Here is a 23,868-nt window from a genome sequence, read left to right as displayed (position 1 = left end):
GGGCGGTGGCTGTTTCTTTAAGGCTCTCTTCGGCCAGCCCCACCCCCGCGCCTGTGCCCGCCCCTCCCGCAGCCCTTGCAGGAGAGGCCGAAGTAGCTAGGCTGGGTGTCCCGGGGCGCTGGGTGCAGCCATGGCCGGGGCGCGCCCGGGGGTCCACGCGCTGCAACTGGAGCCGCTGCGGGTCCCCGAGACCCTGATCCGGGGCAGCAAGTTCATCAAATGGGACGAGGTGAGTCGGGGGAGAAAGACACCCTCGCCCGTCCCAGGAGAGTCCTGTCCTGTCCCTTCCCGGGAGATCCCTGCACCCGCCCTCCAGGCCGGGAGACCCTTGCAGCCGGGGATTTCCCCCGGAGAGACCGCCCCCCAGCCCGGGAAACTACCTGCACCTGATTCCCCCCCCCCCCCCCGCGGGAGATAGCCACACACACCACCCACGTCCCTCCCTCCACCTCTTGCTCCTGACCAGGGAGAGAGGTTTCCCACAGCCCCTGTATTCCTCCCAGCATCCCTCTGGAGAGTTCCCCAGGCACTTCCCTCTCTGGAGGACAGATCTCCCCCTATGTACCTAGATCCCCCTGCACTCCCTTCCCCTGAAGAGGAGAGCCCCCATGCACCTCCTGTCTCCTTCCTGGGAAGTCCCCCGCGAGGAGGGAGATCCTCAACATCACTCCCACCAGGAGAAAGCCCCTCAATATCCTGAGGACCCCATATAGCAGCCTGGCAGTAGTGAGGGACATAGAGTGGGAGGAAATTATACTGGGGAGACATTTTGGGGGAGACACTCCCATCCTCCCCAGCCCCCAACACAGCTGGTCTTTCTTGCCTCCCTCCTGCATCCCCTTTGGGGACAGTGCATTGCCATGTACCCCAGATATACAGAGGGATCCCTCTGTGCCCCTTGTTTAGCTTCCTAATGCCCTGCTCAGGCATCCCAGACTCTGCCCTGTGCCCCCCAAAAGCCTCACTCAGCTACCCAAAATTGCCATACCTGCCCTCTGAAGCCCCCCTGCATTGTACTCCAAACTATCCAGTCGGCTTGCAAGGAAAGTACTCTGTTGAACCCCCCCCCCCCCAAACTTCCTATCACTGCTGCCCCCTGGACCTTCAGATTTCTCTGCTTGACCACTACGGACAGCCCCACCATTCACTCCCAGCACATACCCCCACACTTTGTACACCAGTTCCTTCCTGCATCCCTCCAGAGGGGGTCCACCGAGCCCCTGCATCCTAGGAAAGGGGAGGAATTTTTGGGAAGACCCCAGGCATGGGTGTAGTTTGATTTCTAATTTTGGGGGAAACTTCAGTTAGGCCAATGGGACTGCATGTGTGGGGGAGAATTTTGTGCCTGTCCTGAGGCTTGCAGTCTGGGGGGACAACACCCACCTGCTCCCTGACCCCAGGGCGGTGATAGGATCTCACTGGCTCCTCCTCCCCACACCAGCTGGATTCGCAATCTCAGGCCCAGCAATTCCCCAGTGGCTTGGAGCTCAGCCCCCAAAACCAAAGAAGGAAGTGGGAGGTGGAAAAGAGAGGACCCCATCAGGGGATAAAGATGTGGGGGGTAAGAGACCCCCATCTAGTGAGGCATAGAAACAGTCCTGACTATCCCTCCATCCTGACCCTCCTCCCTTTGCTATCCCAGCCCTGGGCTCCACCCAGCTCTGCAGGAGCCCCTCAGTCCTGACCTGTAGTCATCCCCCCACGGGTTGGTTTGATTGAGTTGAGCACTGCTTTGGAACCCTTAGTGACGGCAGCAAAGGGTCCCAGACACCTGGGTTCACATCTCCATGTGCATCTGTCCTCGTTATTGGGAGGTGGAAGAACAGCAGAGGTTATGCAGTTGAAGGTTAACCTCCCCTGCCTTGAGCACCCCACCCCATAGCAGGGTGCTCCATTCACCCCTGACACCCTGGGGTGCCCAGCTCACACTGTAATTGGGTGTTGCCAGGGCAGATTCGGATGGCGTGAAGGAGGCTGAGAGCTGGCCTTATCCAAGCCCCCCCCCCACGCACACATGTGGGCTTAGTACTGAGGTGCAGCCGCCTCTGGGCTGGGACATGGCAGCAGGTTAGAAGCCCTTAGAGCCGGGACTGAGAAACCCCTTTTCCCTGGAGGACCAGATTTAGGGATGGAGGTGGGGAGGTGTCTCCTGATCCCAGCCCTCTTGTTCTCTGACTCCCCCTCCCCCAGCACTGGCATCCCCCCTTCTTTTTCGCTCTGGGATGTGAAATCCTAACTGTGTTTGCGCAGCTCAGAGAAACAAGCTCCCAGGTCCTTGGCCAAGCACTGCTCCACCCCCCAGCCACTTCCCGACTAGCTGTGAGTGTGGCCAGGCCAAGTCTACAAGGTGCCTCCCAGGGCCCCTCCCTCCCAGTGCCCTAGCTCTGCTGGTACCCCTCAGCCCCGATTCTCATCCCCCTGCAATCCCAGCCCTGGGCTCCCCCACCAAGCTTTGCTGGTGCCCCTGACCCGCAGCCCCTGCTCTCTCAGATGTGCAGCTGTGTCAGATCATGCCTTGTAAGTTCAAAGCTAGGCAGGTGCCAAGCAGTGCCGGGGATGGGTGGTACTAGGAAGGCTGGGGGGTTGGGCACTCCCTTTGCACCACTCTGGGGCAAAGTCCTGGGGCATGAGCAGCTTTGTGATGCTGTTTTATTGCAGCTGAATCTGGGGTCTAAGGTCTTTCCCTTGTGAACAGGTGCTGTCTGAGCCCTCATCCCCTCAGCAAATGCTCCCGGCTGCATCCCCCGCTGGGAGGGGCCGGGCTGGAGCAGCTGGGAGCTCCCCCCACAGCCACCTCCTGCCCTGCTTCCTACAGTGCCCCCTGCTGGATGATTTTGGCCTGGAGTAGCCAAGAGCTCCCATTGTGTCCCAGTCTCTCTCTAGTCTGTTTTGGCTCTTGACTCCCCCTCCCCCGACTCTCTGCATTTAAGCCAGCAGCACAGAGGGGCCATTGACCAAGAAGCACATCAGGTCTCCATTGATTTCCTACCCCCCTTCACACTTGAACAATGCACTGCCTAGGGGGAATCCTGGCTCCTGGGGAGCCAGGATGGGAGCCAAGGGGCCTCTCCAAGCGAGAGGAGTTAATAACACCCACCATGTCCTCCCAGTGTCTGATCTCTGGGGTAGGGCTATAAGATGCTCTCATGTGGGGGAGGGAGACCTAGTTAGGTCTGGGGGAGTGCCCTGCCTTGCTGTGGGAGGGGTGACCTGGGATAGGTAGTGCTCTCTGCTTAGGATGCATTCACAGCTCCATATGGGGGGTGCCTGGGCTTGGAGAGGCCCTCACTGTGGATTGCCACCAGCACTGCAGGTCCTGGACCCCCAGACCAGGGTTCACCCACCCCCTGCTCATGGCTAATTTCCCCCCTCCCCCCCCACACTCTAGAACTCCCAGGGCAGGGCTCCCCCACCCTCTGCCCATGGCTAATTCCCCCCACTAGAGCTTCCAGGCCAGGGCTCCCCTGTCCCCTCACCCCGGCTGATACTCCCCATGTGCCCACCCCTGCCAGAAATACCTGCATGTAATAAGATCTGGGACTCCACAGAGCTGAGGGGCACTAAGCATCCGGAGGGATAGGCATGTGCAGGAAAGTCACCAGAGTAAGCTTTGGCCTCAAACCAGCCAAACTACATGGGGGGCAGTGGGTAGGGATTGAGGGGCATCAGCAGAGCTGGGGCCAGGGAATGGGGGAACCAAGGCCTGGGATAGCAGGGGGCTGTGAGTTGGGGTTGAGGGGCACTGGCAGAGCTGTGGGGGGAGGGGGCCCGGCAGGGCTGGGATAGCAGGGGGCTGTGGGTTGGGATTGAGGTGCACTGGCAGAGCTGGGGGGTGGATAGAGCCCAGGCCTGAGGTAGTTGGGGGCCATGGGTTGGGGTTGAGGGGCACCGGCAGAGCTATTTGGGGGAGGGAAGAGCCCAGGGCTGGGCTGGCAGGATGGGTGCGGGTCAGGATCAGGAACAGAGCCAGTTGCACTGACACTCCTTCGTCTCTCTGCCCCCAGGAGCCAACAACCCAGACCCTGGTGACGCTGCGGGTTGACCCCTTGGGATTCTTCCTCTACTGGAACGCACCCCACATGGTAGGGCCCTGGCAGCACTTGTATCGCATGGCCTGAGCTGAGGCTGGTTTCTGCCTCCTCCCCCCCCCCCACGTCCCCATCGAGCCCTGCTGAGATGACAGAGCCCGGAAACACTTGGCACTTTCCCTGCCCTTATCGAGGTCAGCCAGGGAGCAAGACGGGAAAGGCCCCATGGCCGGAAACGTCTGTCAGCCATCCCCCACTTCTTCCCAGCCAGTCCTTCCTATGGCGCCCCCTGCTGACAGAGGCCAGCACTGGATGGGAGCACCCCCCACAGCTGGTGGTCCCACCCCATACCCCACAGTGCCCCCTGCTGGGACACGCTGGGGTTGCAATATCCAAGAGTTCAGCCAGCTTGCTGCTGCTCTCCTAGAGCTGGCCTATGAGGCTGGGTCACTTGCTCACCAGGCCTGTTTAGCAGGAATTTGCTGGGGTGGTGCCAAGGGGCGGTCACCTGCCTCCCCCCTCCCTCGCCAGGTTCAGTTTGGGGGTGAGCCCTCCTTCCCCCAGTCTTGTCTCCCCAGCGTGCCCCACCCCCACACTCTGATTTATGGTGTTGATACATTCTTAGAAGGGGGTGGTACTTGCGGAGGGGGGGAGGGAGGCAGAGGGTTGGGGGTAGTGGGATGGGGTGGGGGAGAGAGTAGAGGTGGGAAGGGCAGAACTGGGGGGTGCTGAGTGGTGGGAGAGTCGAATTTGATTCAGTCTGCATTCCAGGTTTCCCCCCCACCCTGCCCCTTCACTCTTGCTGCTCTCCGGCCCCTGTGTTGAATTACGTTGGTTTCCCAAGGGCTGGTTTCCCAAGGGCGGCTAGTTTTGAGACACCTCCTGGTGGCTGGCTGGGGGGTGGAGGGGGCTGCAGTACGTCCCCTCTGAAGGGACTGTGTGGAAATTCTTGTACTTCTCTCAGCTACAAAGGGTGGGCAGGTTCCAAGCTTTGCTGTAGTTTCTCCCCCCCCCCCCCCCCCCCCCACGCACGCCATGGGTTGGGATGTGGGGGAGAGCGTTTCTGGCTTGGCCCCTCTCCTTCTCTGCCCTTTCCCATGACCCTCCAGCACAGCCACCCAGGCCTCACACAGGAAATGCCCCCCCACTGCCGCCCGCACACCCCAAGGGGTGGGGCTGTCTCCCTCCTCCAGGCCCCAGATGGTCCGTCTCCTAAGCTTTCCTTACTCCTGGATCCACATAGCCCCCTACCCTGTGTCATCCCCCCATTTTCTGTCCTGGTGTCCCTGCCCTCCTGTGCTGAGGGTGCGTACAGGATCGTGGAGGGAGGAGGAGATGCAGCAGGGATTCCCCCAGCACCAGTTCCTTGGCAGCTGCTTTACATGTGGCTGGGACTGGTGCCCAGAGCCTGGACCGTTAGGCAGGAACTCCTCCCCACCCCACCTCTGGCACTGCTCCAGCTCTAAGGGGCATCTCCCCCCACCCCCCTTTTTGTCCCTGGCAGGAAGTTGACATCTTGGACATCAGCTCCATTCGAGACACGCGGACTGGGCGCTATGCCAGAATTCCAAAGGTGAGGGAGAGGCTCTGCCAGGACCTGCTGAGAGTGGGGGTGAAGAGACCGTACAATCACAAACTGGTGCCTGTAGCCCACCCTCCTCACATGCAGGGAGATGCCCTACGACAACAAAAGAGAGGGGATGGAGGGAGACTCTTCAATAATAAACTGGTGCATGCCGCCCCCTGCAAGAGAGACCCTACAATAAGGAACCTTGTCCTCCATTCCAGCTTCCCCATGGCCAGTGTGGGTTGGCTGGGGAGCTGAGTGATCCCTACCAAGCTCCACCCCCTCCCTCTTTAGGTTCCGGCCCCACCCTGGGCCCCAGTTAGGGAGCATCTGCAAATTCCTTGTCATGGGAAGAGAGCTTCCAGGACGGAGCTGGGAGAGTGAGGGGCAGGGTTAGGTCTAACACTCCCCTCACTTCTGTGGGGGAGCCATGCCTGATGTGGGAGAGGAATAGGGTGCCTGGGAGATCCGACCATAATGCACTGGGGGCCTAATCCTGGCCTGCGCTGGGAGACCTTACAAAACACAGCGGGGGCACGGCAGGGGAGCCGGGCACTGGCTCATGATCCCAGAGATGGCCTGGAGTGGGGGGTGGTTTTAACCCTGATTGGCTGAGCTGCCCAGTGCTGCTCCTCATAGGGGGTGGGGGGTGATGTTACAGCACTCTCTGCTGGCAGGCAGAGCATTACTGGCTCACACCATCCCCCTCAACCCATGGCAGGACCCCAAGTTGCGGGAGATGCTGGGATTGGGGGGCTCAGAGCCGCGGCCCGAGGAGAACCTGCTGACTGTGGTGCATGGCCCGGACCTCGTCAACATCAGCTTCCTGAACTTCATGGCAGTCCAGGAGGACGTGGCCAAGGTGGGTGCGTGGTGGGTGAGTGGCAGCTGGCAGGGGACCAAGGTTGGCAATAGCGAGGGGGAATGAATGGGGAGTGTTGCCAACTGTGGCGTGGGGGATGTTGGAGTGGGGGCTGACAGGGGTGGGTGGAAAAGGAGATACTGGGAATGGGGGGACAGTTGAGTGCCTGGGGGAATGGAGGGAAACGTGGGTGAGGAGGGGGACTGGCCAGTGAGGGAAGGTGAGTGGGGAGCAAGCAGGAGTAAGCAACGGGGCATGGGGGGGCAGGACACGGGGGACAGTACGGGGTAGGGGGGAATGGAGGGGAGTCCATGGGGGAGGGGGTTGGCCGTGGAGACCGATCAGGGTAATCAGCAATGTGTGAGAGACCCTGGAAATGGAGAAGGGTAGGGTAGTGGATGGCTGGGGGTTGTTGAGACTGGAGGGTGCGTCTCAGATGGGGTCAGGGCAGGGTGGTGCCTAGAAACTGTCCCATGGGAGTGCACCCTGTTGGCCCACTGATGGGTGGGGGAGAGGGCATCCTTGACACAGGGAGGAAGGGGGCAGCAGCCCTACAGTCTCTCATCTCTTTTCCCCCACACTGTTCCCTCCAGGTCTGGACTGAGGAGCTGTTCAAACTGGCTATGAACATTCTGGCCCAAAATGCGTCTCGCAACACCTTCCTGCAGAAAACGTACGTCTTCACATTGGGCAAGGGGTCCCTATATAAATAGCTTGTGTGCCCTACTCTAGAGGTGGCTGCATCCCAGTACCAGGAAGGGGATTCCCATACGCAGCCCCAGAAGCATCTGCATCCCAACACTGGGCAAGGGATCTCTGTATAAACAGCTCGTGCACCCCACCCCAGAGCTGACTATGGTGAGTGGTGTCTGGCTAGGCTTTGCTGCTCTGTAACCTCTGTCTTGTTTCCATCCCTCAGCTACACCCGGCTCAAACTCCAGGTGAACCAGGAGAGCCGGATCCCAGTGAAGAAGTAAGTTTCCCGCCCTACCTCCTGCTCCCTTTACTGTAGTAGGGAGCAGCCAGGGCCCCACCAGGCCCATGGGTGTTGTTTCCAAACTCCCTGACTGAAGATGAGCTCTGCTGGTGCCCCTCAGTCCCGACCCACAGCCCCACTCCAACTACTGCTCTGCTGGTGCCCCTCAATCCTGACTCACAGCGCCCCCCCACACACACAACTTGAGCGCTGCTGGTGTCCCTCAGTCCCACCCCACAGCCTGCCCCTCCAACCCTTGCTCTGCTGGTGCCCCTTAGTCCGAACCGCAGGATTCCCGCTCTCCTGTCTCCCCAGCATCCTGAAGATGTTCTCGGCCGATAAGAAGCGTGTGGAGACAGCTCTGGAGTCCTGTGGCCTTAACTTCAATCGGGTACGTCCCTCCCCACCAGCCACCCGCCCCAGCTGCCTCGTGTCCCCCAGTGACTGACGTGCACCCTTGTTATTCCCCTCAGAGCGAGTCAATCAAGCCAGACGAGTTCACCCTGGAGATCTTTGAGCGCTTCCTGAACAAGCTCTGTCTGCGGCCTGACATTGACAAAATCCTGCTGGAGATGTGAGTGCCAGCCCCCCCGGGGTGCTGCTGGGAGGGTGGGCCCGTGTCTGGGGCATGACCTTGGGGCTGCAGCAGAGGGTCCACTGTCAGGAGCAGGGGGAAGTCTGGGAATCGGGGGCAGGGTGGAACCTGCTGAGGGTATCTGGAGAGGGTCCATTGTCTGGCAGGGTGGCACTGGGGATGTTGCAGGGGGTGGGGTTATGTGTGTTTGTGGGGTGGAGAAGGAAGGCTCCCAGCCACCAGGGAGGTTGGAGGAGGGGGGTTCAGCAGCTAACTGGGATGGCAGTGATCTGCCAAATGGGGGGTGCTGTGGGGGTGAGGTTGCCTGTGGAGGGTGTTGCCTGGTGGGTAACATCTCTGCCTCCCACAGTGGGGCGAAGGGGAAACCCTACCTGAGCCTGGATCAGCTGATGGATTTCATCAACCAGCGGCAGCGGGACCCACGGCTGAATGAGGTGCTATACCCCCCCCTTAGCTGTGCCCAGGTGCGCCAGCTGATCGACAAGTACGAGCCCAACCGCCAGTTCCTGGAGCGTGGTGAGCCCCGCGGGGGCGGGGAGAGCTAGTGGGGAGTGGCAGGGTTGGCGGGGAACCCTGGCACAGAGCTGAGGGAGACTGGGGAGGGGAATGGCAGTAGGGGGGTGGGAAGGACTGGGCACCCTGCTGTGGGCTCGTCATCCTCACTAACCTCCTGCCCCCCAGACCAGATGTCCATGGAGGGGTTCGGGCGCTACCTCGGGGGGGAGGAGAACAGCATCGTCCCCCCTGAAAAGCTGGACCTGAGCGACGACATGAGCCAGCCACTGAGCAGCTACTTCATCAACTCCTCCCACAACACCTACCTCACAGGTACGGCCCCCCCAAAGCACTCCCCATCGACTCCTCCCACAACACCTACCTCACAGGTACGCCCCCCCAAACCACTCCCCATCGACCCCTCCCACACCACCTACCTCACAGGTACGGCCTCTGCCCCCCCCAAACCACTCCCCATCGACCCCTCCCACAACACCTACCTCACAGGTACGGCCTCTGCCCCCCCCAAACCACTCCCCATCGACCCCTCCCACAACACCTACCTCACAGGTACGGCCTCTGCCCCCCCCAAACCACTCCCCATCGACCCCTCCCACAACACCTACCTCACAGGTACGCCCCCCCCAAACCACTCCCCATCGACCCCTCCCACAACACCTACCTCACAGGTACGGCCTCTGCCCCCCCCAAACCACTCCCCATCGATCCCTCCCACAACACCTACCTCACAGGTACGGCCTCTGCCCCCCCCAAACCACTCCCCATCGATCCCTCCCACAACACCTACCTCACAGGTACGGCCCCCCCAAAGCACTCCCCATCGACCCCTCCCACAACACCTACCTCACAGGTACGGCCTCTGCCCCCCCCAAACCACTCCCCATCGATCCCTCCCACAACACCTACCTCACAGGTACGGCCTCTGCCCCCCCCAAACCACTCCCCATCGACCCCTCCCACAACACCTACCTCACAGGTACGCCCCCCCCAAACCACTCCCCATCGACCCCTCCCACAACACCTACCTCACAGGTACGGCCTCTGCCCCCCCCAAACCACTCCCCATCGATCCCTCCCACAACACCTACCTCACAGGTACGGCCTCTGCCCCCCCCAAACCACTCCCCATCGATCCCTCCCACAACACCTACCTCACAGGTACGCCCCCCCCAAACCACTCCCCATCGACCCCTCCCACAACACCTACCTCACAGGTACGGCCTCTGCCCCCCCCAAACCACTCCCCATCGATCCCTCCCACAACACCTACCTCACAGGTACGGCCTCTGCCCCCCCCAAACCACTCCCCATCGATCCCTCCCACAACACCTACCTCACAGGTACGGCCCCCCCAAAGCACTCCCCATCGACTCCTCCCACAACACCTACCTCACAGGTACGCCCCCCCCAAACCACTCCCCATCGACCCCTCCCACACCACCTACCTCACAGGTACGGCCTCTGCCCCCCCCAAACCACTCCCCATCGACCCCTCCCACACCACCTACCTCACAGGTACGGCCTCTGCCCCCCCCAAACCACTCCCCATCGACTCCTCCCACAACACCTACCTCACAGGTACGCCCCCCCCAAACCACTCCCCATCGACCCCTCCCACAACACCTACCTCACAGGTACGGCCTCTGCCCCCCCCAAACCACTCCCCATCGACTCCTCCCACAACACCTACCTCACAGGTACGGCCTCTGCCCCCCCCAAACCACTCCCCATCGATCCCTCCCACAACACCTACCTCACAGGTACGGCCTCCCCCCCCACCACCACCACTTCCCATCGACTCCTCCCCCAACACCTACCTCACAGGTATGGCCTCCCCCCCCCCACCACTTCCCGTCGACTCCTCCCACAACACCTACCTCACAGGTACGGCCTCTCCCCCCCCACCACCACTTCCCATCGACTCCTCCCCCAACACCTACCTCACAGGTATGGCCTCCCCCCCCCCCACCACTTCCCGTCGACTCCTCCCACAACACCTACCTCACAGGTACGGCCTCTCCCCCCCCCCCCCACCACTTCCCATCGACTCCTCCCCCAACACCTACCTCACAGGTACGGCCTCCCCCCCCCACTTCCCGTCGACTCCTCCCCCAACACCTACCTCACAGGTATGGCCTCCCCCCCCCCCCACTTCCCGTCGACTCCTCCCCCAACACCTACCTCACAGGTACGGCCTCCCCACCCCCCCCAACCACTTCCCATCGACCCCTCCCACAACACCTAACTCACAGGTATGGCCTCCCCTCCCCAAACCACTTCCCATCGACCCCTCCCCCAACACCTACCTCACAGGTACGCCCCCCCCAAAAAAACCACTCCCCATCGACCCCTCCCACAACACCTACCTCACAGGTACGGCCTCCCCCCCCCCCCCAAACCACTTCCCATCGACTCCTCCCCCAACACCTACCTCACAGGTACGGCCCCCCCCGCCCCCCAAAACCACTCCCCATCGACCCCTCCCACAACACCTACCTCACAGGTACGGCCTCCCCCCCCCCCAACCACTTCCCATCGACTCCTCCCCCAACACCTACCTCACAGGTACGCCCCCCCCAAAAAAACCACTCCCCATCGACCCCTCCCACAACACCTACCTCACAGGTACGGCCCCCCCCGCCCCCAAAAGCACTCCCCATCGACTCCTCCCACAACACCTACCTCACAGGTACGCCCCCCCAAAAAAAACACTCCCCATCGACCCCTCCCACAACACCTACCTCACAGGTACGGCCTTCCCCCCCCCCCCCTCAAACCACTTCCCATTGACCCCTCCCACAACACCTACCTCACAGGTACGCCCCCCCCAAACCACTCCCCATCGACCCCTCCCACAACACCTACCTCACAGGTACGCCCCCCCCAAACCACTCCCCATCGACCCCTCCCACAACACCTACCTCACAGGTATGGCCTCCCCCCCCCCAAACCACTCCCCATCGACCCCTCCCCCAATACCTACCTCACAGGTACGGGGCCCCCAGACTTCCCTCCATCGACCCCTCCTTCACAGGTACGGGCAACCCCCATCAACTCCTCCCTCACAGATAGGGGTGTGGGTCCCCAAACCACCCCTCCATCAACTCCTCCCACAAAACCTACCTCACAGGTGCGGGGGGGCCCAAACTGCCCCCCCATCAACCCCTTCCACAACACCTACCTTGCAGGTATTGGGGAGGCTATCCCCTAGCACGCTCTGAGCTCTGCAACTGCCAAGATGGTCTGGGGGACCTCCGGCGTCCCTAGGGATGGCCCTAGCACATCCCCCCTCATAGACCCCTGTTCCTCCTCCCTGTGGTGGTAGTTGGCGGGGGAGGGGGGACAAGCATGCGAGGTGGGTGTGCACGTGGAAGGGTCTGGGGGTTGGGGATCAATGGGTTTGTGTTTGTGTTGTTTGGGCGGGGTCAGGGCTGTGTGCTGGGGGGTCTGTATATATGGACAGGGCGGGGATCTGTAAATTGAGTATGGGGTTTGCAGGGTCAGGACTGTGCGCTGAGGGTCCGTATGGGCAGGCTGGGGCGGGGGGGGGTCTGTGAGTTGAGTATGAGGGTTGGGTGGGGGTCTGTGGCATGGGTGGGTTTACGGGGTCAGGGCTGTGTGCCGGGGGTCTGTATGTATGGGCGGGGGTGTGTGCGTTTGGAGTCTGGGAGGGTCAGGGCGTCCATGGGGTGCTGATTGCTGACACCTGTCCCTCCCTGCCCCAGCGGGCCAGCTGACGGGGAACTCCTCGGTGGAGATGTATCGCCAGGTGCTGCTGAGTGGCTGCCGCTGCATCGAACTTGACTGCTGGAAGGGGCGGCCCCAGGACGAAGAGCCCTTCATCACGCACGGCTTCACCATGACAACCGAGATCCCTTTCAAGGTGCTGACCGACGCACCCCTGGGACCCTCCCCTGCTCCCAGAGTTGTGGGGCTGGAGGGGCCACAAGAGGCCACCAAGTCCGGCCCCTTGTGCTGAAGCAGGACCAATAAACATCGACCCTCCCTGGCAGGAGTTTGCCCAACCGGTTCTTAAATACCTCCAGTGAAGGGGAGTCCAACCTCCCTGGGAGGCCTGTCCCAGAGCTGAGGTACCCTTAGAGTCCGACAGTTCTGTCTCGCATCTGGCCTAAATGTCCCTTGCTGCAGATCAAGCCCATTAGGGTCCTGCCTTCAGGGGTGATAGAGAACAATTGATCCCCATTCTCTTTATAGCAGCCCTTAACATATTGGAAGACTGTTAGCAGGTCCCCTCAGTCTTCTTTTCTCATGACTAAACAAGCCCAGTGTTTTTAACCTTTCCTCCTAGGTCAGGGTTTCTAAACCTTTTAGCATTCTTGTTGCTCACCTCTGGACTCTCCAATTTGTCCACATCTTTCCTGAAGTGTGATGCCCAGAACTGGACAACTGGACACAGTACTGCAGCTGAGGCTTCCCCAGTGCTGAGTAGAGTAGGGCGGTTACCTCCCATGTCATACATACGACATACCTGTTAATACCCCCTCCCCCCAAATTATATTAGCCTTTGTCACAATAGCATCATGTTGTTGACTCATTCGAATTGTGATTCACTATCAGCCCCAGCTCCGTCTCAGCTATACAATCACCTAGCCAGGTCTTCCCCATTTTGTAATTGTACATCTGATTTTAGTTTCCTAAGTGCAATACTCTGCACTTGTCTTTATTGAATTTCATCTCATTGATTTCAGACCTCTTCTCTAATTTGGCAAGGTCGTTCTGATTTCGAAGCCTGCCCTACAAAGTGCTTGCAATCCCTCCCAGCTTGGGGTCATCCGCACATGTTATGAGCACACTCTCCACTCTACTATCCAAGTCATTACTGAAAATGTGGAATGGTACTGGACCCAGGACTGACCCTTGGGCGAGCTGTGGGACCCCACTGGATACTTCTTTCCTCTTTCTCCGCCCCCTCCCCGGTTTGACAGCAAACCATTGATAACTGTCCTTTGAGTAGGGCCTTTCATCCAGTTTGGCACCCCTCCGATAGGAATATAATCGAGACCACGTCTCCCTAATTTGCTTATGACAGCTTCACCAGGATTGTGACAATTCCATTAAGATACTAGGGCCCCCCCCCCCCCCCCCAGTCCTGAGCTCCTGACCCATGGTCCCCTGATGTTCCGGTTCTGGACTCCCCCAGGTCTGCTGGTGCACTAAGTCCCAACCAGCAGCCCCTTGTTATGCCAGCCCTGACTCTGATCTCCCCCGGCTCTAGGAGGTGATTGAGGCCATTGCTGAAAGCGCTTTCAAGACCTCCCCGTTCCCTGTCATCCTGTCCTTTGAGAACCATGTTGACTCGTGAGTAATCCCCATGGCCCCCCACCAGTATTCCCATCCTGCTCCCTGGGGCATGTCCTGCTGGGAGAGGCTGGGGCTCCATAGTTCTAATGGCCCCTTCACTCTGCCCTCAGGGCCAAGCAGCAGGCAAAGATGGCCGAGTACTGCCGCAGCATCTTTGGCGATGCACTACTGATCGATCCCCTAGAGAAATACCCGGTGAGGTGGCTGAAGTGGGGGGCAAGGAAGGGGGTATCAGGCATGGGGGCAAGAAAGAGGCATATCTAGGCATGGGGGTGAGGTACCAGGGGGAGAGGAGGAGGAGGGGTATCCAGGAATGGGGGACGGGGGCAAGTGTATCAAGAAGCTGGAGGTCAGGGTTGTGGGTATTCGGGAGAGTGTGGGGAAGTGGGGGGAGGATTGGGGGGTGGATAAATGGGTCATGAATATCTGGGCATGGAGGAGCAGACAGGGTGTCTGGAGGAGGGAGTTGGGTCAGTGGAGTCTGGGGAGAGAGAATGGAGGTGTCCATAGGGTCTCCATCCCCCATGGCTGACTGGCCTTGTTCTAACCCTTGTCCCCCCCAGCTGCAACCAGGCGTGGTACTGCCCAGCCCCCAGGAGCTGATGGGCCGCATCCTGGTGAAGAACAAGAAGCGGCGGCAGCGGCGGGCGAGCAAGGGCCCCGAGGGGAGCAGCATCCGCAAGCGCCTGCTGGAGTCCACCGTGAGCGATGCGGGGCCAGGCCTTGTGGATTTGCCCTCGCCCCCTCCGGGTACGTACTCCTCCCCAGCCAGTGCACCCCACCCCGCACAGGGTATGTAACCTGGATATCCCCCCCCCCCCCCCCTCCGGCCAGGTACGTACCCCTCCCCAGCCAGTGCCACCCTCCCACAGGGTGTGTACCCTGGATCTAAGTTCCCTCTAAGTTGTGTGGCTGCACAGCTGCCTATTAAGCACCTCTCCCCAAGCCCCAGACCTGCCATGGCGCCCGTCCACCGGCCCCAGCCCAGCCCAGCCCCGGACCTGCTGCCGTTGGGGGACAGGAGCCCTTCGTCTGGACCTGCTGCGGACGGGGGACAGGCGTCTCTCCCCTTCAGCCCAGATACTGCTGCGGGGAGAGAGAGCTGTGGGGGGAGTCTTCTATCCCCACTGTATCCCGGGGGAGCCCCATCCCAGAGCCCGCACACCCAGCCAGAACCCTCACTTCCCCCACACCCCAACCCTCTGCCCCAGCTCTGAGCCCCCTCCCACACTCTGAACTGCTTGGCCGCACCACATGAATTTTGTTATATGCACCAGTATGGAGGTGATATGTCACACATCATCTCCATATTGGTGCACATAACAAAATTCATTCCGCACATGGATGTAAAAAATGAGGGAGAGAGAAAAGACTGTCCTGGATCTGCCTCCACCGGGTACGTACCCCTCCTCAGCCAGTGCGCCCCACCCCTGACAGGGTATGTACCTTGGATCCGCCCCCCACTGGGTACATACCCCATGGGAGCCAGGGCGGATTTGGGGTATGTACCCCTTCCCAGCTAGTGCCAGCCTCGGCCAGGTACTTACCCACTGGATCTGCGCTCACTGCCCCCATGTCCAGTGCCACCCTCATTCTCCCTCCTGCCAAGCACCCTGGGCTTTGTACTTCCTTTCCCCACCAACCTCAGGGACACCTTGGGCGTAGACAAGCCTGGCCCCCATCATAGCTGATGAGAGAGGAATCAGGCAGTGCTTCCCTTCCAGGCTCTGGCCACGATCTCCCCTCTCCCTGCAACCATGCAGCATGTTCCCTGCCCATGGAGCTTTCCCCTTGTGGGTGGGGCAGGAATACGATACCCCCCATGGGTGCTGTGGGCCTGCCGTGGGGTCTGCACAGCAAAACATCCCTTCTAGATGTGGGGTCTGCCCTCCATTTCCTGTGTCACTGGGGAGCTGGGGGACAAGGTGCCCCCCCTCCGCTCTGTGGTGCTCACACCCCTCCCCCTCCAGGCTCCCCTTATGTCGAGCAGCACAAGGGGGCCACCCCTCCGGTCATTGCCAATGGGGAGGAGAAGGCGCCACCGGAGAGACTGGCCAAGCTGGCAGAGCCCCGTAAATCCATTGGTGAGTGGGGAGGGAGGGAGGGAGGCATGTCCCATCACTAACATCCCCTCCCGCCACATCAGAGCCCAGGGGGGTGTTGGGAGAAAGGGTCTGAGCGACGGGGCGCCTGTGTATGGAAGGGGACTGTAGTGGGGTTTGGGGCTAGGGCATTGGAGTGACAATCCCATGCAAGGCAACGTGGGGAGGCTGGGGGGCAGCGAGGTTGGGTCTCCCTGGTGGGGGGCAGGGGGTGGAGTGACTCTCGGGGGGGGGGGGGGTTAAGGGTGAGTGTGTCTGATGGTCTGGGATCTCTAACGCTTCTCTCCCCCACCCCACCCCCAGACCGGGAAGCTGACAGCGAAGAGGAGGAGGAGGAAGAGCAGCCAGATCCCAAGAAGCCCACAACAGATGAGGTAAAGGGGGGCCATGGGGCTCCATTTCCAGGGGTTTCCCTGAGGGGGGGATCTCCCCTCCTGCCCCCTGCTTTGTAACATGGGTGGGAGGTTGCTAGGTGGGGGTGACTAGGATGTGAGCAGCACTGAAATGGCAGATGTGGGCGGTCAATAGCCAGGTGTGCCTGCCCAGCCCCTGAACCTTTGCAGAGAGGACTTTACTTCTTGGGAAAGTGGCCTTGGGACCTGCAAGTTGGCTGCCCTGACCCTTCACCCCCACCCCGCACAGGGCACGGCCAGCAGTGAGGTGAATGCCACCGAAGAAATGTCCACACTGGTGAATTACATTGAACCCGTCAAATTCAAATCCTTCCAGGCTGCCAGCAGTGAGTGTGGGGGGCTGTCTGGGGGGGCAGAGAGTTGCGGGGCGCTGAGATCTGAGAGGCTGGGGGGTAGGAGCTCTTTTTATGCAGTGGGCTTGGTTGGGGGCAGAATGCTTGGGGAGTTATGTGGGGATAGGATTTGAGCGGCAAGGGGAGCGAGAGTGGAGGAGTGGGCAGGGATATCTGTGAGGATGGATGGGGTGTGATGGTCTAGGGGGAGGGGAATTTGAGGAGGGCTATCTGGTGGGGCTGTGGGGGAGGCAGGGCTGTCTGGGTGGGCTCAGTGGAGGGTTGGGTGTTGCTGACCATGGAGGTGTGGCTGGGGGCTGATGCTGCTGGAAGGGGTTTCTCCACAGGGGGGCACTAATGCACTCCCCCTTACTGCCCATAGAGCGGGACAAGTCCTTCGAGATGTCGTCCTTCGTGGAGACCAAGGGGCTGGAGCAGCTCACCAAGAGCCCCATGGAATTTGTCGAGTATCCTGCCGGGGGCAGTACTGGGGAGCAGGGAGCTGTGGTGGGGGTGTCGGGGAAGGCAGAGGTAGATTTGGTGTGGGGGGCAGGGAGCGGTGGGGGGATAGTGGGGCAGGCAGGAAAAGGGAAGGTTGGTTCATAGGAGATGTTGAGCTGCAGGGTAGGAGCAGGTGCTCCTGGGGGGGCTGTTGGCCACTGTCTCCCACTACTACCTTGACACCCCGCCATGTGCCCAGATACAACAAGAAGCAGCTAAGCCGCATCTACCCCAAGGGCACACGGGTCGACTCCTCCAATTACATGCCCCAGCTTTTCTGGAACGCTGGCTGCCAGATGGTGGCACTCAACTTCCAGTCCCTCGGTGAGGATCCCCCTCAGTCATGACCCGTAGCCCCCAGCTATCCCGCAGCTCTGCCAGTGCCTCTCAATCCCTGGTGCAGGGGGACCCCAGTGCGATTGGAGTCCCTGGGAGTCGTTACTGTGTCATGTTCCCTCAGCACCTCTCTCTTAGTGCCATTAATTTGGCACCCCCTCCCCCACTGAGGCTGTGCCAGTGTGTCGGGATGGGGGTGAATGAGGAGTTCCCCATCCCAACTCTCTAGGGCTCCCCACAGTCTTTCAGTGCCCTGCCCCTAATCTCCACTTCCTCATGAGGGTCCTGTTACGCTCCAGACCTGCCAATGCAGCTGAACCTGGGCATGTTTGAGTACAACCGGCGCAGTGGGTACCTGCTGAAGCCCGAGTTCATGCGGCGTGAGGACAAGCCCTTTGACCCCTTCACTGAGAACATCGTGGATGGCATTGTGGCCAACATGGTCAAGGTCAAGGTGAGAGCTGGGGGGCTGATGCCAACCCATCCTGGTGGGCATGACGGGGGGATGGGGTGTATTGTGGGCACATGGGTGTGTGGGGCATGGGGGCAAGTGGGGCTGGAGCTTGTTGGGGGCACGTGGGGGTGTCAGCTGGGATCAGAGCTATGTGCGCGGTCACTAGTGACTCTGACCCCTTCTCTCTCTCCCTCTTCCACCCCCCCCACCCCCCCTCCCACAGATAATTTCGGGGCAGTTCTTGTCAGACAAGCGGGTGGGCATCTACGTGGAAGTAGACATGTTCGGTCTCCCCGTCGACACCAAGCGCAAGTTCCGGACGCGCCCGTCCCAGGGGAACTCCTTCAACCCCGTCTGGGATGAGGAGCCCTTCGTTTTCCCCAAGGTAAGGCTGCTGGAGCAGCAGTGGGAAGAGACGGGGGCAGCTGATAACACTGGGTGGGCAGGGCCGGAAGAGTGTCCAGCCTCTGCCCCAGCCCAGGTGTGGGTGATCTCCCTTCCTGTGGGTCCCAGGGGCAGCATCTAACACCTGCTTTGCTCCCCCAGGTGGTGCTGCCCACGCTGGCGTCCCTGCGCATTGCTGTCTTTGAGGAGGGAGGTAAATTTGTCGGGCACCGGATCCTGCCTGTCTCAGCCATCCGGTCCGGTAAGCGGAGCCACCTGAGGTCCCTGCCCCCATCCCACCTGTCGCCAAGGCAATGGGGGGATGGGGGACGTGCTGGTTACCCCACAACCTCCCCCCCATGAGCGCTAGACCTGGTCCCATCAAGCATTACTCTAGGCCTGTCACTGAGGCAATGGGGAGGGGATTTGTGAGATGTGAATTACCCAGAACCCCCTGCAGTGGTCCCCATCATGCACTTTTCCCAGTGCAAGCAGGGTGCAGGAGGTGCTGCGTTCCCCTGCTGTGCCCCATGATGCATTGCTCTTGCCCCCTACAGTTATTTCTGCCCCTACCCCCACCCTACCCCCAGTTCTGTCAGCTCTCCCCTCCTTAGGACCCTGTGGGCAGCCTTGTCCCCGTCCCCTGTGGATGGTGATCTTGGCATGGGGCACTCCCTACCCAGCCCCCAACAATGGGGTGGCACAGTGCCCCCATAAACCCCAGGTGCTCCCCCCCATTTGGTCTGGTCTGACCCCTCCCCCCCCGTCTCTGTGACCTCCCGACCAGGGTACCACTACATCTGCCTGCGCAGTGAGAGCAACCAGCCTCTGAGCCTGCCCGCCCTGCTGGTCTACACAGAAGCCAATGACTATATCCCAGATGACCACCAGGGTATGGGGGACAGATGGGAGGGTGTCCTGCTGTGGGGCTGGCTGGAGGGGAGCTGGGGCTGATGAGGTGTCTCTGGAAGAGGGTGTCTATTTGGAGGGATGAAGGAGTGTGGCCTGGGATGTGGTGGGGGCGAGAGGGTAAACGGGGGGGGCTGTGGTGGGGAGTTGGGTGGGAATTTCCCTCCCATTCATCTTTCAGCCTCCTATTTCTACCTCTTAGACTACGCAGAGGCCCTGATCAACCCCATTAAACACGTCAGCCTCATGGACCAGCGGGCAAAACAGCTGGTGGCACTGATTGGAGACAGTGAAGTGAGTGGGGGATGGGGGCCAATGGATCTGGGAGAGAGAGGGTGTGTGCAGTAGTGGCTCTGAGGGAGAAGCGGAATGGGGTATCAGATGGGGGGTGCTTAGGGCTAGTTGGGGGGCAGTGGATCTGAGTCTGAGGATAATGGGGTACTGGTGAGGGGCGGGATCTCACTCCGTCTAGAGGTGTGGCTTGGTGGGGGCTCTAGGAAGGAGTCAACAAGCGTTTTGGTGGGCGGTGGATCTTGAGGACAGGTTGAGGGGAGCCCTCTGTCTCCCCCACTGAACCCATCCTCGAACCCCTCTCTTCCCCAGGAGAATTCAGAGAAGCCGCGGGAAACGTCTGGGAAGCAGCGAGCTGATGTGGTGGCCGAGCCCCCCACGGATTCCCGACAGCCGCCCACTGTCCTGCTGCCCCCTGCCGGCAGCCCTAGTGTCGCCAGCCCAGGCAAGGGGGATCCCTGAGTCCTGTCTCCATTGGAGGGCCGGGGTTATAAGCTGGGGGAGGCACCCTCTGCTGGGTAGGGCTTTCCTTTAATGTGGGGGAGGGAGCGTCCCCTATAAAGGGAGGGGTTCTCATAGGCTGCATGAGGATGGGGGGTTCTCCTGTGATGGGGAGTACAGAGTCATGGTGCAATGGAGCCAATCCCTGTGGCATGTGTGGGGTGCATAATGGGAGAGACCCCTGAGATCCAGTCCAGTCTTCAGAACTGTAGCCCTTTGTGGGGGCTGAAAGAGATTGGGATGAGTTTTCTCCTCATGCCTCCCCCTAACCACTGCCTCCTCCTCCCTGCAGGGCAAAGGGATGACCTCATTGCTAGCGTCCTCGCAGGTAAGGACTGCGCCCAAGCATGGGACACTGCCTCCCACTGACCCCACATCCCTCTGCTTGGGGGTGGTGGGAGGAGGCAGCTTTGTTGTTACCATCCCCCTGTGCCCCTTCCCAGAGGCAGCTGCATCTCAGCACTGGCTTCCTGTGTATGCAGGGATTGGGGGATGCTGAGACCCTCCTTCCCTCACTCTGTTCCAGAGGTGGCTCCCCAGTCCCTGGAGGAGCTGCGGCAGCAAAAGGGCTACATCAAGCTGCTGAAGAAGCAGTACCGGGAGCTGAAGGAGCTACGCAAGAAGCACATGAAGAACATCTCCAGCCTCAACAAGAAGCAGAGCACCCAGGCTCACCAGCTGCACAGCGACAGCCTCCGGCGCCGCTCCCAAGTGGAACGGAGCCTGCGCCGTGGGCACCAGGAGTGAGTGGCCCCTCATGGCTCTGCTGGTGCCCTTCAGTCCTGACCTTCAGCCCTTACTACTGCCTCTCCCACAACCCCCTGTTATTCCAGCCCTAGGATTCCCCCCCGCAACTCTGCCCCTCAGTCCCCATCTGCAGCCCCCATTATCCTAGCTCTGCTGGTGCCCCTCAATCCCGACCCACAGCACCCACCGTGCTGACAGTCTCTGTCCCTTGCAGTGCCAACGGCTCACTGGAGGCACTGGAGCAGGAAGTGTCTCGGCAGAAGCTGGAGCTGCAGGAGGGGCAGCTGCGGGGACTGCTGCAGCTGCGGGAAACCCAGCACCAGGTGGAGAGAGCCCGCAAAAAGGAGCACCTGCAACAGGTACCTAGGAGGGCGGGCAGAGGAGCATCAGAATAAGGGGCAGCTGAAACAGGTGCCCTTCCAGAGGAGGGCACAGGGCAGCTCCCAAAGATCCCCTGCAACCGCGGGGGAACTACACATGGGTATCTGAGGAAGGGGCTCTGGAGCTGGGAGGGGAGGGGATGGGGGCGTGGAATGCAAGGGCAGTACTTTGGTGGGGGGCAGCGCAGGATTGCTAGCTGGGAGGGGAGTTTGGGGGAAGGGAGGGTGCCAGGGTCACGGATCTAACAGCAAATGCCCTGACACTGCTCCTGTCTGTCCCCACCCGCCCTCCCACCCACAAGGCCCAGCAGCGGCTGCGGGAAATTGCCCAGGACTGCCAGGCTGCCCAGCTGAAGAGAGTCAAGGAGACCAGTGAGAGGTGGGTGCTGGGGGTGGGGGCAGGTGATGGCAGTTTCCCCAGGACACTGCTCCCCACAAGTCTGATAGATCTGTGCCCCTCCCCAGGGAGAAGAAGGAGCTGCAGAAAATCCTGGACCGCAAGCGGCACAACAGCATCACAGAGGCCAAATCCCGGGAGAAGCAGAAGAAAGATGTGTGAGTGGCAGGGGCAGGTGGGAGCTAGCGGCATTGGGCTAGTGTGGAGAGGAGGGGAGTGAGCTGCTGGGGGGGGGAAAGGGGTTAGTGGGGGGCAGGGGCTAGGGGTGGAACAGGGAAGGAGGGAGCTAGCAGGGGTGGGGCCAGTGCTGGGGGAGGTCACGTGTCCTGCCACTCCTGGGGCTGGGCTAGGGCTTTGGACCGCAGTGCACATGGGGGCAGTGGGGACGGGAGGCAATATGAATCCTGGGTCAGGGATCCCTGTGTCACTGGGGGATAGATGGGGCATACAGATTCCTGTGCTGGGAGGGCAGGGGGTATGTCCCAGCCAGTTCTGAGCGTGGTCAGGCTGGAGTTGACCCTTTGTGGGAAGGGGCTGTCCTGCTTGATGGTCTGTCTCTTCCTCCCCCATATCCCTGCAGGGAGCTGACTGAGATTAACAGGAGACACATCAACGAATCAGTGAATTCCATCCGCAGGGTGAGTGCCCCCCACGTTGCCTCGCTCTGCCTCCCACATTGACCATTCCGGGGGGAGAGAACAGCCAGCTGCCCCACTTGTGCTTCCGCAGACACATGGGATCCCTGTAAGATCTGAGCATTAGTGGGGGCAGCTCTCCTGCTAGTCCTGCCCCTCATTCGTTCCTTGGGCACTGACAGGCTCGCAGCACCCCTTTCCCTTGGTCTGCTCCCCCCAGAAACGCTCTCTTGCCCCCTCTCTGCAGCTGGAGGAAGCCCAGAAGCGGCGCCAGGAGAAGCTTGTGTCGGGGCACCAGGAAATCCTACAGCAAATTGAAGAGGAGGAGCCCAGGGTGAGTATGGAGGGGGTGGGACTGGTAGTGCCAGGGGGTGTCTCCCATGGGCCCAGTTGCCCTAGCAGGGGAAACCCTGCGGGAGTGAGTGCCACAGGTGGGGGGCTGGTGCTGTTCTAGGGTCATCCCCCGGAGAGCCCTGGATGCCTGCAGTGTGGGGAGGAGCTGTGGGCCCATCATGCAGTGTAGAGGAGAGATTGTGCAGCTTCAGGCCCTAGTACAGTCGTGGGGGGTGGGGGTCTTTCCCACTGTGTCCCCCACCAACCCCCCTCTCCCCTCCCCTGCAGCTGGTGGAGGAGTTGGAGCGGGAGTGCGAGCTGGAGGCACAGGCACTGCCCCAGGAGATCCGCTGCTTCCTCCAAGCTGAGCTGGAGGTGGGGGTGAGAAATGGGCACCCCCGGGCTGCCCCTCAGGAAGAGGAGGATGAGAGCACTGTGCTGTGAAGCAGCCGGGGGCCTGGCACGGAGCTCCTGCTGCGGAGAACACCGTGCTGGTTGACACGGCCTCCCCAGCCACTCCACGAGGGAGACCACTGCTGAGACGTGGGGTCGCCCTGGCGCCTCCACATCCTCTACAACCAGCATGTGCTGTGGGGGGAGAGGGAGGTGGCACTGTGCCCCCTCCGTGCACTGGGCCAGTGGGGCACACAGTTTCTGCTTTTGGGGTGTTCTAAGAGGTGGGGGTGCAGGGGTGGGGGGCTACATGGGGTGGGGCCACTGCAAATACACTAAGACACACTTTTTTATACATTTTTACTTTTTTAATCAGCAACCCCCACCTTGATGCCTCTGGGGAGGCTGCCCCACAGATTATTCAGGGGGCTTGATGCTGCCAGGGGGCTGCCTCATTGTAAAGTGGGGGCTGTTCCCTGCCCTGACAACCCCCACCCAAAGATGAGATTGTGGGGGGGTAACCTGTTGAGCCCCCCCCCCCCCCCCCATGACCTGGGGCTGATCCTTGGGGGAACCTCAGAGCAGGATAAAAAGGGTTATTTTTATATAAAATCTTTTTTAATCCTATTTTTTACTGATTTGTATCTTTGTAGTTTTTTTGTGGGGTGGGGGGGGCAGCTGGGTGTGACACTACCTCCTTCCCCAGGGACAGATGTAACATAAGAGCCTTTTATTCTTCTACAGATTATTTTGTATTGGGGGAGTGGATAGGGGGTAAAATGCCCCTGACTAACTTTTTTCCTGGCTGTCTGTAATGTGGAATTTCAATAAATCTGCCTGCAGGGAGTGACTAGCCTCTTCTCTGGTGGGGGGAGTCCTGCCCACAGAGCAGCT

The 23,868-nt window shown here is 60.6% G+C and overlaps 1 protein-coding gene across 2 annotated transcripts; it reads left to right on the top strand.

Annotated features, from left to right (window-relative positions):
- On the top strand, positions 1-23,821 carry PLCB3 (phospholipase C beta 3). Of its 2 annotated transcripts, XM_048859404.2 has the most exons (33): positions 1-229; positions 4,005-4,082; positions 5,533-5,601; positions 6,317-6,457; positions 7,051-7,130; positions 7,377-7,430; positions 7,749-7,824; positions 7,907-8,007; positions 8,378-8,544; positions 8,710-8,856; positions 12,270-12,427; positions 13,781-13,863; positions 13,977-14,061; positions 14,430-14,616; positions 15,837-15,950; positions 16,272-16,342; positions 16,611-16,707; positions 17,096-17,180; positions 17,414-17,538; positions 17,850-18,004; positions 18,228-18,389; positions 18,551-18,650; positions 19,176-19,280; positions 19,500-19,591; positions 19,901-20,033; positions 20,382-20,417; positions 20,616-20,832; positions 21,051-21,195; positions 21,519-21,595; positions 21,682-21,771; positions 22,194-22,251; positions 22,496-22,582; positions 22,870-23,821. In XM_048859404.2, the coding sequence occupies exons 1-33, from the start codon at positions 131-133 to the stop codon at positions 23,023-23,025; spliced, it is 3,630 nt and encodes a 1,209-aa protein (XP_048715361.2). In that variant the 5' UTR covers positions 1-130; the 3' UTR covers positions 23,026-23,821. The 2 variants fall into 2 exon arrangements, with proteins under 2 accessions (XP_048715361.2, XP_048715362.2); XM_048859405.2 differs by lacking the exon at positions 15,837-15,950.
- Positions 23,822-23,868: the final 47 nt, after the last annotated feature.

Source organism: Caretta caretta, chromosome 7, assembly GCF_965140235.1.
Source record: "Caretta caretta isolate rCarCar2 chromosome 7, rCarCar1.hap1, whole genome shotgun sequence".
NCBI classification, from domain to species: Eukaryota; Metazoa; Chordata; order Testudines; family Cheloniidae; genus Caretta; species Caretta caretta.
This window is presented reverse-complemented; position numbering and strand designations above follow the sequence as displayed.

What these genes read in the sequence shown, in the direction of transcription:
- PLCB3 (XM_048859404.2), top strand. Translation starts at nt 131, where the DNA reads ATGGCCGGGGCGCGCCCGGGGGTCCACGCGCTGCAACTGGAGCCGCTG. An exon ending in GAGAAGCAGAAGAAAGATGT is followed by an intron (nt 21,772 to 22,193) that starts GTGAGTGGCAGG and finishes ATATCCCTGCAG; the next exon opens with GGAGCTGACTGAGATTAACA. An exon ending in TTGAAGAGGAGGAGCCCAGG is followed by an intron (nt 22,583 to 22,869) that starts GTGAGTATGGAG and finishes CCTCCCCTGCAG; the next exon opens with CTGGTGGAGGAGTTGGAGCG.